Raw genomic sequence first — 17943 nt, 5'->3', positions numbered from 1 at the left:
CTCCTGATGTATTGCTTTAATAACCAAATACTCTGAAATCCTGGAATTTTAGTAATGAAAAATTGAGAGCGTTCTCTACATCAGGACTCCATTTAACTGTGAGGTTATTAATATTTCCTGGTGTAAAACAAACATGCTGTTTTGCACAGATTTATGTCTTTATATTAAAAAAATAAATAGTAATCTCTTAAACTTATCCAGAAGTTTAGCTACACTAAATGCACCATATGTGTTGTTTATCTGGTTGATGAATGGCATGATTTCTTTATCCTCATAAATACTTATTTAAATTTTTATAGTAATGATTTGGTTATTTGACCATGAATCTAACAAAAACATTTTGCTCTTTTAATAAAGACCCACTCCAATGAAAATCTTTATTTTGGTGTTTTTAACATGTTTGTGGAGCATTTTTCTGATAATATAGGACACACATAGTTTAAAAGAGAGTGTAAACCAATGAGTTATATAGGTTAGAAGAGCTAAGCTAGCTTGTTGCATAAGCTAAGTTGGACGCCATATTGGATATGTCGAGATACCTGTTTCCTGCTGTGATACAATTGCACAAACAGAGCTGAAAAAACATGAATGTGACTTTTGTACAAGTATATAACAGAGAACTTATATAAAACATTTTAGGAAGATCTGAGGGAGTTTACTATGAATAACGAATGTTTAGAATGTTTAGGCTTATCGTGTAGCCTTTAGCCTTGTAGTAGCTTTACACTGCACTATTTCCACCTTTTCTGGCAGGACCAGCAATCTTTTTTGGGGCTTTTTTGTGGATGACCGTGGTATTTGTTTATGTGTTGTATGTGTGTTCGACCTCAGATCAGACCAGGCTACCCACTGGTAAGTATCTTATTAAGCAAAGAAAAGGAAGCATACCAGGATTTCCTGAGTAGCTGTGAGGGAAGAGGGAAAAGCCCAGCACTGAATCCCTCATCCAGCTGGTGGACAGGGACATGTGGCGTACGGAAAACTTTGTAACCCCAGGGAGGGATCGGCTCATGTAATCGACACAAGGGGTCTGTGGTGACGCTTGCTACCCATCGACACATTTATAAACATGGACGGAAGAGTCTAACACTTTGTGTAGATCTTAGTCTGTGTGTAGATTTGAATAAAATCACACCCATGCATCAGGTATATGTTGTGTTTCCTTCATAATAATGTGCTTATTTATAGACACGTTTGAAATGTCGATCATCTGTTGAACTACAAAAATATTAATACCATGGCCGGGGTCCGATTCTTGTGATGACCAGAGTTTTTTCATTTTAAAATGTTAATTTTACTGTAATGTCTCATTGTTCCAATATGAAATACTCCTTACGCATCTTGGACAGTGGTAACAGGCTAGCGTAGTATCTCTAGCAATATACAGTAACTCAGTGGTGTAAACAAAGTGCTGATGGGAAATTAACACAACAACAGTCACACCCAGGACTCAAGAGGCCAATTTCTAATGAAGTTTGCTTGTTGAGTGAAATTTCCTGCTGCTCTGCAGAAAATATGTCTTAAAAAACAACACAGGGTTTTTAATTTTGGCTAAAAACGACATAATCAAAATTGGGAAAAATTTTTAAACAGAAAAAAATATAGTTGGGGCGGGACTTTAGGTATGCTCTGAGTCTTGGAAATTTCTAAACAAGTGTTGGATTTTTCATTTTTAAAGTATGCTGATGCTATTTTGCTCCAAGGAATTTATGGTTTAAGATATTATTTCCTCGTCCTGCCATCCATGATCTATGTCACATATTTATTAGAAGTGTTCACAATAAAAGTCTGTGGACATAGTGGCTGTGTATAGAAAAAAATGCTTTCACAGTCATTCAAATGACTGCCGTTCTTCAGTCTTTTCAACTTTGCCAGATAAGGTCTACTATCAGATCTTTCTGGATGTGAAGAAGTAAACACAGTTCCTTTACTGTGAGGCCACATGTACACTTACAGATTAAAAGCTTTACATCTTAAAAAAATGCTCCTATAAAGACAGCCACGAAACATCTAAGCGCTCTGGAATCTATCAGACATGTTTTTGTAGAGATCAGGACAATGTCACATCTGGTTAAAACTAGTGGAATTTTTGCTTATCCGCAGCTGGAATTGTTTTTTGTTTGTTTGCTTGTTTTGGGGGCTATTTCAAGGGTTGAAAAAGATGTGTAAATGTGTAAACACTCACCAGGGTTTGGCTGCGAGGGCCGTGAAGGAGGCAGTGGTGGGGGGGCCGAGTGGTGCGGCGAGCTGATGCACCGACACTGCCTGAAGCTCCAGGACTGACCGGGAGGACACGTCCTGTTAGCAAGCGGACACCTTCACAAGAGAGGTTACAAATTAGTTTTGTTTGCTAACACACATTGAAACACACTGTATTCCAAAGCCGTAATTTTAGGAAATGTGTGTGTATCTAATAATGCTGCCAGAAACAATTATTTTAATAGATGACTAATCACTGATTATTTTTTCCAATTAGTCGACTAATCGGGTTATCCACAAAGCGAATGTAATACACACATCTTAAGCATCTTTAAACTGACTTAAATATAGATACAGAGTATTTCTTCCGATAATGCTAGTGTGAATGCTGAAAGATGAATTTGGCTGCTAAAGATGCTGGTGATGATAGCTGAAGATGCTGAAATTGATAGCTAAAAACACTGAAGTTGATAGCTGAAATCGCTGATGCTAAAAGCTAAAAATGTTGAGGCTGATAGCTAGCTACATTATTAGTTAAATACCAAATTAGCCTAAAAAACTTAAAAAATAAAACCTAAGTTATCCCAAACAGCTAGCATGTAGCTGAAATAGTAGTTAAATTCCAAAACAGCCAAAAAACTAAAAAAAAAAAACCTGAGTTAGCCAAAATAGCTAGTATGTAGCTGAAATATTAGCTAAATACAAAAGTTAGCCTAAAAAACAAAAAAAAATTCTAAATTGGCAAAAACGGCTAGCATGTAGCTGAAATATTAGCTCAACTCCAAATTAGCCTATAAGAAACTGTAAAAATCCTTAATTAGCCAACACAGATAGCATGTAGCTGAAATATTAGCTAAACTCCAAAATAGCCTAAAAACCTTAATAAATGGCAAAATAGTCCAAAAAGCTAAAAAAATTCAGATATGACTTTCAACTTTACTACACTCTTGACTTCATATAATACAAAGTAACGACTAAACGACTATTAAATTAGTCACTATTTTAATAGTCGATTAGTCGTCCATTAGTCGACTAGTCGTGGCAGCCCTAGTAAATATTTTTTTTTTTTTTTAAAGTCATCATGACCAAAGTCTCCATCTTACATTTTGGTTTTTAGTTTTGCTATAGTATAAATAATTTACATAGAACTGAAACTCTTGTACACACAAGAAAATGCATATTCAAAATTTGGTGTGAAATTTTGATTTGTTTCTTTTTTTACTTTAGATTTAACATTTTAAGTTTAGAACATTTACATTTATACCAAGCATGTATATACGAATACTTTAAGATAACATTTATTTTCAATAATCCCTGACCTAAATATAACAAAAATTCAGCAAATCTAAGTGTAATTGGTTAAATCAAATAAAATTGTAGGCTAATTTATTTTCAAACACCACTTTTTTTAAGCCCTGAAGTTCTGTTCTTTTGCAATTAGCTTATTTTTTTTAAATATGAAAGAAAAACAAATCATTAAGCAAGAATTTCCTGCAGAATATGAGTGTTTTGAGAATAGAATGAGTGAAACACCTGATCATATGAGCGAGTTTTATTAATGGAGCACTTATTTTTGAAAAGTAAATGTGTTTTTAATTAATTTCTGTATGTTCAAAATGTTTATCAATTAGATTAATTAATTTTTAATCAGTTTGATGCTTTTTTTGTTTCATTTTTTAAAGAAAAATTCAGTCACTTTTTAATTTTTACATTAATATTCAATGATTTTAAAGTCAGTTTTCCCAAACTAGCAGCTGGAAAATAAATATCCAATTTTAAACTGTGGAAATTGATGTGTTGCAACCAAGCAGACACCAACTGGTTCTAAATTTAAAAAAATCTATAAGAATACCTGATTGAAAGTTATTAGAATATTAATTAATCAGTTGAGGTTTTCAAGAAGCATCTTATTAGACCTGCTCCACTCTCTTTTCCCACTTAATCATCTGGCCCTCAAGCTCGCATGTGAAAACTATAACTTGAAATGGTCCAAACAGAAAATTTGTTTTGTGAAAATAATCAAACATGACAGCATTTCTGTGGAAAATCATTCAATAATTTTGGGTGTGAGTTTTTCTACTGACCAAAAGTGGCGAATTTCACAAAATATGTCTGACCTTTGTTTTGGAAAATCAAGATTTTCCAAAACATTACATAACATTTCTTACATAACTCTTTAAACTTGAAGTGTTTCTGTCCGATCATTGAGAACTAATGAAAGCAGACACTAAGAAGTTCAGTTAAAGAAGTCTAATGCCACAGATGTGAAGGTGTGCATGTGATATGGCAGTTTGCCCAATCCCCGTCCCTGTAGGCTGTCTGACATTAGATAGACAAATAAACACACTTTGATCAAAGACAGATTTAGGAGAGTCAACTTCGGTCATTTATTTAGAAAAGAGAAAGGTATGAGAGTCTGATAAGAAGGCTAGAATTTCTATTAAAAAAAAAAAAAGAAAACTGTAGGATAGATCTGAATGCTCTCTTCTTCTTTTGATCTGCTCTTTTCCTTGACCCCACTGTAAAATGTTGTGGTTCAAAGCAGAGAAAGACAGGAGAAGTTCAGAAGGTAACGAAAAAAGTAAGTGAATAATTCCTGAATTTGACTCAATCTTTACCTTCAGCAACAGAAATGACAACACAGTTAATGTCATTCCAGAATTTGACAAAAAAATGACTACAAAAAGCACATAGATACTTAACAGGAAACACTCCAAACAAGTGTATCTTGTAGGAAATAACAAAGGAAACACTTGATGTTCCACTCACAGGGTTTCTTCAACAAGTAAAGAAAAGAAGAAAAAAGGGAAAACATGCTTGAATCCTTCTTTTCCTCATGCAGGTCAGATCAGATAATGTCAGAAACATACAGGTCAGTAATTTTTAAACACCCTGTTTTCCACACTACTTTATAAGGCACACTTAAAGTCTTACATTTGTTTTAAAAAACAACAGTTTATCTAGTAATCCAGAACACCATATATATGGACTAAACTTGTTTTTTTTACTGGTCTCAAAGCATTTTTGTGCTCAAAGTGTCAGTGTTTTTTTTTCTTTTTTTTTTTACGACTTTTTGTCTCAAGGTTGGGAGTGAATACACTACCAAGCTTAATGTGTAGTGTGCCGCAAACAAGCTTTAGAATTAAAGCTAATTTACACTGGTCCTCCTGCAGTTGAACCCCATTGTGTTGACACAAAAAATGGAACATTCATTAATCAATCGGAATGTTTACATCGCCTCCGTCTTGTCTGCATCTGACATCTGTCCCTTCTCAACGCAAGCTTTTTGTTGTATTTTATTTTGATAGTTAAGGTGAAACACAATATTGCATGTTAACACTGCAGATAACACCAGCGTCCATTTTTTCCATGGACAGCAAAAGTTTAATTTTAGTAGTACAAAAACACACAAACATGCATTTAAACAAACACAAATATGAGATAAACTCCAAATTAGCTTAAAAAAACTCAGTAGATTCCAAATAAGCCAAAATAAGCTAGCTTGTTGCTAAAATACTAGCTAAACTCCAAAATAGCCTAAAATTGTTAAGCAAACTAAATTAGTCAAAAACGTTAGCCTGTTTCTAAAATAGAAACTAAACTCTATTAGCCAATAAAACCTCAGCAGACAACAAATTAGCCAAAAACATTAGCATGTTGCTAAAATATGAGCTAAACTCTAAATTAGCATAAAAAACTTCAGCATTCACTCAATTATAGATCTACTTTGTAGTTCTGTTTTCTATGCATCTGATTTTGTCCATTGCGGTTTTTTATCACAGCTGCCACACAATAAGATAAGTAACTCCGAGCTTTGTGCAGTTTGTGAAGGCAGAGGTTTTGGTTTGCCTCAAAATCACTGTTTGTGCGGCAGATACACTCCCTGAAGATGCAGAGCAGGTGAAGTCCTAATGTGCAGCAGGTGGAAGCACAACTCACTTTTATAGATGCTGCCAAGCACAAATAAAAAAGGTCAAGATGAGTGTTAGGTCTGTGGAAACGACTGTTGTGGGCTCTGTTTGTACTGAGTATGTACTGAGATCAACAGCCATGACACACGAAAAGAATGTCCAGTAATGTTCTTCAGGCACTTTTACAAAGATTGAGCGTGGAAAATAACAGCTTGACTCACTGTTTGCCATTTTTCAATTTTGCAAAGATTTAACTGGGTGTTCCATTTCATTGTCGGTGACAAATTGGGAATGGCTCTTTCAAAGGCCTCAAAATGTTTGTAGAAGTTTTTTTCTGAAGAACCGCCCTTTAGTCACAGACTTTGTAAAAATAAAAAAATAAAAACCCTCACAATCTTCTACCAAAATAGTAACAGAGTTATTTTGATGTTTTAAATCCTATCTTACACCATTCAAGGGTTAGTCTTTGTAAGTCAGAAAGTGCAAGAAATGTCAGCCAGCCTTACCACATTATTTGTTGAAAAACAAAAGACAATTGGTTTGAAAAGTTTGAACACATGCTCACTACTTTTTTATTTTTTTCATTTTAAATACTGTGTATAGCTACAAATGAAATGTGTCCATCTATCACTTTATCTGCTAGAAAGACTTTGGTCAAATGACGATTCCATTGATGTTGACTATGGAATATCATATATAGATCAGCTCCACTGAGGTTTGTATTCCGCAGTAAACTGAACATCTTTACAGGAAAACCCCTCATCTATAAATGGTTCACAGGTCTGTCTCCACTCTATCTTTGCCATTTCCTACGACCCACTTTAACACACGCTCAGCCCAGCTTATAATGCTCAATGTTCCTAAAATAGAATCAAAATATGGAGAATTATCTTTCTAACAGGCAGCAGCTAAAGACAGGAATGACCTGCAAAAAGTTGCACCTTAAGCACTATTTTAAATATCTCAGCTTTTAAAAACCGTTAAATTAATGTACTGACAGAACTCTGCACATTTTTATCTAAATGTTTTTTGCATATTTTCTATTATAATTTTAACTGAATAGTTCTTCTCGATGTAAATTGTTGGGTATATTGTGATGTGTTTTTTATCTACCTTTGTATTTCTCCACTTCTCAGGTCGTTATTGAAAATAAGAACATGTTTTGCTGGTTAGATAAAGGTTTCATAATAATAAATAAATACGAAGACTTTAGGAACATTGTTTATGATCTACTGTGTTCTGATAGCGATATTTTGAATGACTTATTAAAAAATAGATTTACATATATATATATATATATATATATGTATTTTAATGATAACTTGTTTAAATGCAAAGTAATATTTGCCATACTAGTGAGCTTTGATACACAATGTGTTTTAACAGAAGCATCTGGGAAAATTGTGGATTGTGGAATCCGTGTATTTATTTATTCAAATTGTTGGGAATCAGGAGCGGACAAAAAAAAAATGCTGTTTAAGAAAGAGCCTATTTGTGACATAGTAAATAAAAAATAAGAACACCAATGTTCTTTTTTTATCTTTTTTAGAAACCAAATAATTCAGCAACGCAAAAGTAGAGGGGAAGGGGGGTCGGGGTTGCTTCCTGCCAACTGTTTCACCCACAACTCAGATGTAAATTTTAATGAACGCCTGCAGAAAATATTTTTTTTTCTAAAAACAACAAAATCTTAATTAAACAACCAATAGGAACACTTTTAAAATAGATCAAAATATGATCGGAGTGCGTCTTTAAATGAAGAATTCCATCAATTGTTCGTGGTGTTTTCATGATTACCAGTGAAAGTCTGGCCATTTCACACGTAAATTGTAAACAGAACTCCATTTATCAAATTAAAAATGATGCCACATTAAGAAAACTGCTTTCCCGTGAGGCTCATCGACAAAAACAGACTTATTTGTGAGGAAGAATAAAGTTAAAAAAGGGAAAACATCAAGATTGAACCTGATGCAGTGATTGGATACCACTGAGGTAAGAAGGGGAAGATGATTTAATGACTAACAAAACAGGTTTGCTGAACAAAGCTGGGCTCGTTCTCTTCTTCAAATTCAAATCAAATCTCTGTTTTCAGTTAGAAATCAAGTCAGACAACACAAAGCTGCTTGTCCAGCAAGCAACCCCATTTGCTTTATTAACTAATATCTCATGAGTCAAAATCTACTATAAATATGAAGCCAAAAACAAACTCAGAGCTGATGAGGAATTAGTCCAGAAATCAGAAACCTTGTTTGGATTCCAAAAAAATGCCAAGGAAAATATACACAGAAAAACACGTATACACACATCTATTTACACGATCCATCACAAAGTAAAGATTGTCTGAGTCACAATGTGTATTGTTGGCTTGGAAACAGAGAGACACCAAGCAGCAAGTGTGTAGACGGACAAATTGAAGCAGTGAAAGAGTCTGGAGATAAAGAAAGACAAAGTGTGGTTTCAATTAAAGCTGCGGCGCTGCAGACGTACGCAGAGTGGAAAAAAGAGGAACGGGAAAGTTAAAAGTTGGGGGGGTCTCTCACTTTACTTAATGTGAAACATACGGTGCTTTTGCGTTTGTGTTTTGGTGTGAAGATAGTAACAGTTTCCATTTCACAGCAGAATGCTCAAATGCTCAAGTTCTAAACTATTCATCAAGAACATGTACGAAAAGTGTTATTCTGCAATAATTACAGTGGAAAACTAAAATATATCTTAAAATTAAGGGGGTTCCAACATCTAAAGTACAAGATTTAGTGGTCACTTAACTGGAAAGTTTTTGCTAGTTAAGATTTATTCACATTATCATCACATATTATAGTCCTACAGCAAAAGTTTCATTAAATCAAACAGTCGAAAAACAATCAAAAAACAATTACAAGATAGTTTTAATGTAGAAATGTTGCAGTAAAAGCTCAGATAAGGCAGCATCTCAAAGTCAAATGTGATCCAATTAAAGTACATTTAAATCAAACCAATTAATCATGACCTGTATTTAATTAATCAAATTAATATATTTTAAATTTATCTTAATTTCTGTGAAAAGTTTAATTTTATGACATTTTGATTTAAAATGTTGACATTATGGCACAGTAAAATATCAATATATATATATATATATATATATATATATACTATATATAAAATCTATAATAATTATTAAAAGCTCAACATTTATGTGTACTCAGAAGTGTTGGTTAAAAGCCTTGCAGAAGCATTCTGGACAACCTAAAGCCGTTCTAATTTTTTTTTGTGAAGATGGAGTGATAATAATGAAGACGAGGAGAAATAAAAGCTCGAATGAGGATCTCCATCTCAGAACGTGATACAACTGGACTCAGTTTAGCAATGTTTTTTTAACGATAAAAACAAGAAAGAACAAGTGAACCGAAATGAGAGTCAAGGGATAAAACTGGGTCTAAGGTTACCCTGAGATTTGTAACAGAAGGCTTGACAAAAGAGGCAAGTGGACCAAGCCACTGTACTATCTGGGGGCAGTATTTGTCACAGACAGGACCTCAATTGTAGCTTAATTTAGTTGGAGAGAGTTGTCGTTCATCCAACTCTTGACAGAATCCAGACAAAAATCTGTATCTTAAAAACATCTTGAATTTTAAAAGACACATAACGCTGAATATCATCAGCATAAAAATGGTAAGAAATGTCATTAAAAGAGCTTAAAATATGCTGCAAAGGCTGCAGATAAAAAATCAACAGTAAAGGTCTCAAAACAGAGCCTTGTGGCACACCAGAAGAGAAGGATGCAGAGGAGGACTTAAACTTAGAAGATAGAACCAGTTTAAAGCGGATCCAGATACTCAAACTGGATGTTTCAGCCTGTCCAGGAGGACGTGATGGTCGACAGTGTCGACGGCTGTGGTTAAGTCCAGTAGCACAGAGTAGTTTTCCGCATCAGGATGTCATTCCTGACTCTGAGAAAAGCTGTTTCAGTGGAATGAGCTCTGCGAAAACCTGGCTGAAACTGATCGAGTGTGCCATGTCCGTCTAAAGCAGTTGTAAGTTGTCCGTCAACAACTTTTTCTAAGATTTTTGAAATAAACGAAATGTTAGAGATAGGCTAAGAGAGGAAAGATGACAGCTTCCTTAAAGCATTATGGCACTTGATCAGACAGCAGGGATGGGTTAATTATTAATTTACCAATATACAGTTCTATTTTCCAGAGTTGAGTGGACTTTTGGGAAATGTGTTTTTGCTCCTTCTAACAACAAACAATACTTATAGATTTTTTTGTTTTTGTATAATTTATAATAAAATTTTAATAAAACCGAGAAAAAAAAAACAAAAGGGAAAATTGCCTTCAAACTTCCCTCATCTTTGTTAATATTGTTTTATCTTAACTACTTTAATCAAGTTTTTAGACATCAATTAAACATGGGTATTGTTCTGTTTTACAAGGACACAGGCCAAAAACTACAACATGAACCGTTTCCTTCTGGGACCCACACTGTCAGACAGTCATAAATCACAGCATGCCTCAGGCAGGGCTGCACACAGGAACACACACATGTAAACGCACACAAGTCATGGATGTTACAGCTAACTGAAGTAATGCAAAACCTGGTTCATCCACTGCATGCACTCACATCCAGAGGCCACTATGAATGAGAGGCAACACAACAGCCAAACAAAAAGGCAGGCTGAGAAGAGGATGAAAGGTTTATGTTAAATAAAAATAGACACAGGTTTTAAAAAGTTAATTAAGTCAAAACAAACATCGAAAAATATCTGTCAACAGGAAATCTATCAAAGTGCTGGAAGTGCTTGTGTGTGCAGTTCTTACTCAGGCAGGGCTCTTCTGATGATGCTGTGAACTTGTTTGTAGATGTCCAGTTTGGACAGGCAGCTGCACTGGGTGTGGTTGGCCACACTGATAGTCACCGGTTTGGTGCCTTGGGTGATTGGAACTGTGATCTCAAAAAGCTGCAAACAGAGCAACGATTCACAGTGAGAAACGATGACCAGAAAGGGCAGTAAAAACACAATTCACCTTTCAGGGTCATATTTTGTTGAAGGAAATAACGAAAAGAAGTTAGAGGTTCTTAACATTAACATAGCTTCAGTGATTTCACATGAACACACATCAATGTAAAAGTTCATGTTGCATCAAGTAATAGTGAGTTGCTGCTGATCAAATGCACCAGATTGAAGATGACAAGCAGGTGCTACGAAAATCTGACAGGAAAATTGTTTCATTTTTCAAACAATCCTTCCTTTAATATATATATAACATTGATTCGCTGTGGCGACCCCTGAAGGGAAAAGCCGAAAGGAAAAGAAGAAGAAGATATATAAAAACATTTAATGATTTTTAACACATTAGCAAAACAAAACACAACAATTGGTCCATGAATACAAAGGTGAAATACATGTGCAAGGTCTCATGTTCAAACCATACAGCAAAAAATTAGAAAAGTAAGGAAAAATTAAATGAGTTTTAAGCAGGACGTACACTTTGTAAAGTTGTTTATTGTATTTACGATGAATTCAATTCCATTTTATTTATATAGCCCAAAATCACAAAGAAAATTGCCTCATTGGGCTTTAAAATATGAACAGTTAAAAACTAAGACTAAATAAAACTGGTTATCCCTGCCCTTAGACCCAGGATCTAATAACAAGATCTATCAAACCCAATAGTTTAAACAGAGGATTATTGCTAAAGTGCATTCATTTCCTGACCAATGGTATCCCAAAATTGGCATACTTTTGAAAAGAACCAAAATCAGTGTGCAAAGCTTGGTTTCCACTGAGCAGTCTGGTCTGGTACAGTTTGGTATTTTGAGCTGTTCCATTGCAAAATGGACCCATTAATCAGTACCGAACCCTACTTCTTGGGGGGCCCCATTGGTTTTTGATTCATTGAAAAGTGGAACGGTTGGGGCGGAGCCGCTGAAACCACCCAGTGGTTGGCAGACGACATTAGAAAGCTAACGTTTCCAATGGCGCTATTCATCTTAGCCGCCCAGAACCTTCTTTCAAACAACATTAAATTCCTGTTATGCACGATGTAACATAAGTGAAGTAATAAAAAGATGAGTTGCTGGATGACCTCCATTGTTGTTGCTTTTCTAGTCGTTACACTACTATGACACGCTAGCGGACGATACCACACATGTGAGGTGAAAACAAACCATACAGTGGAAGCGAGGCTTAACTGAGTGGAAACACACACCAGAACTAACTGGACCATACCGTACCACTCCTTACTGTACCAGACCGCTCAGTGGAAACGAGGTTTAAGAGTACCAATCTCAGTCTTACACTTTATACACAATGAAGAAGAGTCAGATTTGAAATATTGGTGTTGATAGGGAAAAGTGTGAGCTCTGGAGAATCCTCGGCTGGGTCGCTTTGACTCTGTCACAAACCCACAATGTTTGCGCCTTTCTCCACACATTTTCCCAGTCTTCATCAGCAATCTCAAAACCAAGTTCCCTCTCCCACAATTCCTTCATGTGCATTATGTCCTTTAAGAATGTTGTAGTATTTGCTAAGAGAATATGCTGATTTGGTTAGAAAAAGCAGTTTCTCAGAGTCTTATATATCATGACGTACCAGGTGTGTAATATTTCTGTCAACAAAATCTCTCACATGTAAGTATTAATAAAAGTCAATTTTTGAAATATTATATGTTTCAATCAACTAACTAAATGACATCATAGTGGGTCCTGCAAGCAAGTCCTGCCTTTTGGGCAATTCCTTACATGTCCAAGTAGGAAATCGATTAGCAGTCTTTCCATATAAGTAATCTGGATTATTCCATAAATGAATAAAGATAGTAGCCATTGAAAATCTGCACTCAAGTGTTCTTATTGCTCGTCATGCTGTGTAACTGTTGAACTGTATTAGATTTCACAGATTTAGCTTTTTTATGACAAAGTAAAGTTGATAAAGGACATTTACACATTAAACTTTTAATGTCAACCCAGAGTGGTTTTGGGCTATTGTATTCCCATTCAGCTATTACACACAATATTTGGGAGGTCAAGACCTCCCTCTAATGATGAGCAAAATAATGTGGACATCTTCAAGTGTGTATTTTTGTTTTGACTTTATTGAGGTGCTGAACTAACTGTTTAGTTGCTTAATTGTGTTGTGGGGTAACATAACTGTTATCATCCAAGGAGGAAGTTTCATTTTTAATAAAGCAGCTTGGTCCATCCAGGAAACTGGAAGGTTGTTCCATCTCTCCAAGTCCAATCGAATGCATTCAAGTAAAGTCGTGAAATTAGCCTTATACATATGTTTTATTGATTCCTAAATAGACAAAGTTCTCTGGCACCCTCTTAAAAGAAAAAGGCTTTAAAGGAACTTGTAGTTCAATCCTTCATTTTACAGAAAAATATTGTTGATGGGTTAAAAAAAAGAACTAAACCGTGCCTTATTTTCTAGATATCTCATTGACTTTTCCAGAATACATGCAGCTAAAATGTTCAGAGAAATTTAAGAGTCAATATGTATGTATCAGAATCTAGATGTCTAACAAGGATGATGGCATAGATACAAAAAATACAACAAAAGTTTGTTAGAAAAGACTGTCGGGAAAAAAAATGTTTCATTTAGATACACTTTTTTAAAGACAGGCTCACATAGAAACACAGCACAATGTTTTATGACAAAAAATAATAACTTCTGTTCATCTACACCTGGCTGTTTTCATTTTAATGGTTATTTACTTTTTTAATCTCTTTTTCATTGGTTTAATTTCTCACTTTTACTTATTTAACTTAAACGTCTCCCGCAATTTGACAGCATAAAGGTCCCTTTTAGCACTTCAAGTGATATGTGCGTTTCTGTGTATGTATTTGTATTTCTGTATTAACATGTTGTATGCGATTTACTATTTTTTAAAAAAAGTGTTTAATTTGAATAAGAAAATGAATCAATGATTTTTCCAAATCTGTTTGAAAATGTTACAGTTTCATTTTCATTTTTTAAAACAAGCTACAACTTTTTCATAATTACGCGTTTCTAAAAAGTAAAGTGGTAAATTGCACATACTGTACTTCTAGAGCGCCCTACTACCTTAATTAAAGGCTGAACACTGGGGCCAACCTATAACCACCAGAAGTCATGTAGGGTTCAGTCTTGCTCAGGGACACTTTGACATATAGGTGTACAGGGTGGAAATCGAGTCTGTGATCAGGTCAGCTGTTCTACTTTTGCACCACGGTCGCCCCGGGAAGTGGATGTGAAAGAGACGTAGCTGATTCATCACTATGCAGTAACCAAACAAAAAGCCAAGAGTCGTTTTTGCCAACATAACTTCTCCTCCCATTTTATTTTGCAAAAAAAAAAAAAAACAATTGAAAGATTGATCAATGACTGAAAGAATGATTGAAAGTGAAAAATTGAGTATCTGAATTTTTACACGTTTTTCTGTAGTTCAAGTATTTATTGCTAGAAAAGAATAAAAGATGTTTTTCGTTTTACATTGCTCTGCATGCGTGTCTTCCTTATAATACACATTTATATACATTTCATTAATTTCTGCAACTTTTTTAAGCATTGTCTTAATTCTGAGAATGGATGAAAGACAAGAACTTGGATGCATCGTTTAAAACCCAGTCTTTTGTTCTCAATCTACAAATCATTTAGAGGAGCTTTTAACATCAACAGATTTTTACTTAACTGGGCCTTTGCTTTGGTATAATGTTATTTGGCTAAATGATTTTACATAGCAAATTAAATATATGTAATACAATTTGTAAACAAATTTGCAAATACAAAACAGTGTAATAGAATATAGTGGCTAAGTACTTGGAAAAAACTGAAAAAACTATGAGATGAGATTCTTCCCTGTCACCGAGGATTTCTAAGGCCCTGAGTGCCACTTAATCCTTTCAAAGCATTCAACTGGAGTAATAACTAACCAGTCTTAATGACACGTATTCATAACTCTTCACTCCTCATCATAATCATGATGTCAACGTATACATTTACCTTAAAGGACCTTGAAGTGAAGCTTATAATAATTACACAATGCAATGACAGCTCAAGTTGAAGCAGTGAAGTGAACAATTTACATCAGTAGTTATGTGTGACCTGCTTTGAATAGCTCTTGTGACCATATTATCATTTCAGGTCTAAATAGATGCTTTCAAGGGTTTAACACTTGTATAAAATTACAAGGTGGCTCTTTTTTTATTTTTTTACACAAAGAGGTTCAAAAACACCAACATTTGACTCAGCTAAGCAGCAGACAGCTTGTCAATAGGATTGGGTTTTGTTCGTGTGGATATCTGGGTACACCTTATTTTGCTATGACAACAAACTGTCTCAAATTATCGTCAACAAACCAGCTTATTGAATTATACTTTGACTCTTTACCTTTCATGATACTATGTCACATTACTCTCAGATGAGCTCAGTATTCATAGAAATGAAGAATACCTATTGGAGTAGGTGTGTCCAGCCCATTGACCATTACTGTATATCCACCATATTCCTTCTAATCTCTACTAAACTTCCTGTGATTGTGGCATTGTGTGCTGCTGGGTGGGGCCTCGTAGCCAGCTTCACCCCACTAAACAATTTCATTTCCTTGATTTTGGGAGAGAAGCAGTTCTGACTGAATGTGGTCCTTCCGAAACCTTTTATCATTGTTCTTTAGAAAACTGCAAGAGTTTCTACAAAATATACAAATGAATGTGAAAACAATAAATAACTAAATTATAAACAAATAAAAATAAAGGCTAACTTTTTCACTAGCGACCCTGGAAATGACATTGTGACCCACCGGTTGACCTGGGGGGCATTTGGATAAGTGGCACCATTTTACCGGAATGTATGCCCCACACTAAAATATTGCAAATATTGGTGTAAGTAGAGTCTTCGGGTGGTTATTTGGTGCAGGTAACAATCTGAGGAACTATAGGTTGGCCACCCAAACCTATACTCAGTTGCTGGTCTGTTGCTTCATCCAACTGAGCAGGAGCTTTCCTACAGGATGCCATCAATTGTGCTTCCCTTTACATTGTTTTTTCTTTGTTATATCTATTTCCTGGTGTTTGCCTTCAGTATCTATTGCTAAATGTAGTTAACCCTTTAATCCTTGTACTATCCTAGACATGTTTACATTAAAAGTGGGGTCATCTGGACCCCACAAGACAGTGTGTTGAACTTTTTTTTTCAAGGATTATCTTCACTGGTGTCTGTTGCAGACATGAAGGTGGGGTCATCTGGACCCCATAAGAGAGCTCAAGGGTTAAAGGCAGGGATGTCACCTAAATAACACACACTCTTTGACATGCTTAAAGTCTTCAACCATTACACAAACACTCCTTCAAAAAGTATTTTGAAGTCTAGAGCCCAGAGAAGCTCCAGTCTTGCACGTGTGCTCATATTTTCTCACACCACTCAAAATCAATTCACAGAGGAGTTCCCTTTTTTTTCCCTGATGTTTGGAGCAGACTTCCCTATTCCAGACAAAACTTGGGACATTTTTCATGACACATCAGATGAACTGAATCATCAGAGGCAAGAAAACACCACAAGACATTTCATGGTCAAAACATAGGAGATGCTCCATTAGAAGAAGGTCAGTTGGTGTACATTAAAGATCATCTGGTAAAAGTCCATTATACGCCACTACACCTCTTAAAAACTCAAGTGTAATCAAGCCACATTCACCGTTCATAACAAAAACAAATGGGAAAAAAGAACATCACACATCTACCATCTGTAGCAGTCAGAGCTCTGTCTCCCCCTTTGGTCACCAGCGGGAGGCATCTCCAGAGTATTAACTTACTACACCTCCCAGTAGCCCCAGCGTGCCATCCTCAGATGACTCCAATTTGACAATTATCCAACTGTTTCTTAAGCAGAACACAGAGCTTTGCTCAGTGCGAAGTATTGTTTGTACCACTCAGCCTGCATACTGAGCATGTCATCCTGTCCTGAGCTTCTGTTCACCTGATCCTGCTTGTTTGCCGCGTGCCCTGACCCTTGCCTGGACCCTGACCACTCTGGTTGCTCTCATGCTCGGTTTAGACCTTTGCCTGCCTGACTCTGATTTAGCTTTTTGGACTTTTAGCTGTGTTTTTCTTCCTGTCTGAGGTAATAATTGAATTGAACTTTAGTCATATCACAAGGAGAAATTCATTTGTTATGGCACCATGGAAGGATAAAAAAGTTGCATTAAGAAAAGCATCTATGAAATTTACTAAATGCATAAATAGATCTGCTGCAATTGGAACCAGCCGTCTGCCCATTTGTGACACCAACATTCTTCAAAAAGATCTTAAGATTCTCTGTACTTTGTTTTCAGACGACGTAGATCTCTAGTGTCTCAGTCTAAAGAACATGTTTTAGAAAGTTTTGAGTTTTTGCAGAGATAGTTTTACAAACCTAAGCTGAATATAGTTTTAGACAAAAAAGGCATTTTCCTACCATACAAGTCAACTTGTGTGTTTATCTTTCAAACTACACACATAAGTGAGGATGAACTGGATGGACAGTGTGCTCTCTGGGAAGATTGGCAAATGTCTTGGATATTTGTGAAAAATATTTCTCGTGGAGAATGCTCACCTCCAGATTGTTTGAAAATGGACCTATAATTTCTGCCAGGACCATGAGATGCTACAGTTGTCTTATGATCATGGATAATGTCTTTTCCCGTAATCATTTTGTTAACAAACATCCAGATGCTCCCAAAGAACCGCCAAACACTGTTTTGTTACCCCCAATGATGTGTATTTTATAAAGTATGTTCAAATGCCCATTTCATTATAACTTAATCTTCAGTCACCATCATCATTCAACAGAGTATTGGAACCAACTACAAAAACCTCAAATGTAACACATGTGAAGCAT

General features: G+C 35.5%; 1 protein-coding gene across 3 annotated transcripts in view; it reads right to left on the bottom strand.

The window, feature by feature from the left end:
• Nucleotides 1-17943, bottom strand: part of vegfc (vascular endothelial growth factor c) — a 99429-nt gene that overhangs the window by 15526 nt on the left and 65960 nt on the right. For all 3 annotated transcript variants that reach the window (XM_024289323.2, XM_036213704.1, XM_024289322.2), the window contains 2 exons: nucleotides 10910-11049; nucleotides 2186-2316 (listed from right to left, as the gene is read on the bottom strand). In XM_024289323.2, the coding sequence (XP_024145091.1) occupies nucleotides 2186-2316; nucleotides 10910-11049 (271 nt within the window). The remainder of the gene's footprint in view (nucleotides 1-2185; nucleotides 2317-10909; nucleotides 11050-17943) is intronic.

The sequence above is a fragment of the Oryzias melastigma genome, linkage group LG1 (genome assembly GCF_002922805.2).
Source record: "Oryzias melastigma strain HK-1 linkage group LG1, ASM292280v2, whole genome shotgun sequence".
Taxonomy (NCBI): Eukaryota; Metazoa; Chordata; class Actinopteri; order Beloniformes; family Adrianichthyidae; genus Oryzias; species Oryzias melastigma.
The sequence above is the reverse complement of the archived record's forward strand: the minus strand, read 5'-3'. Positions and strand labels throughout refer to the sequence as shown.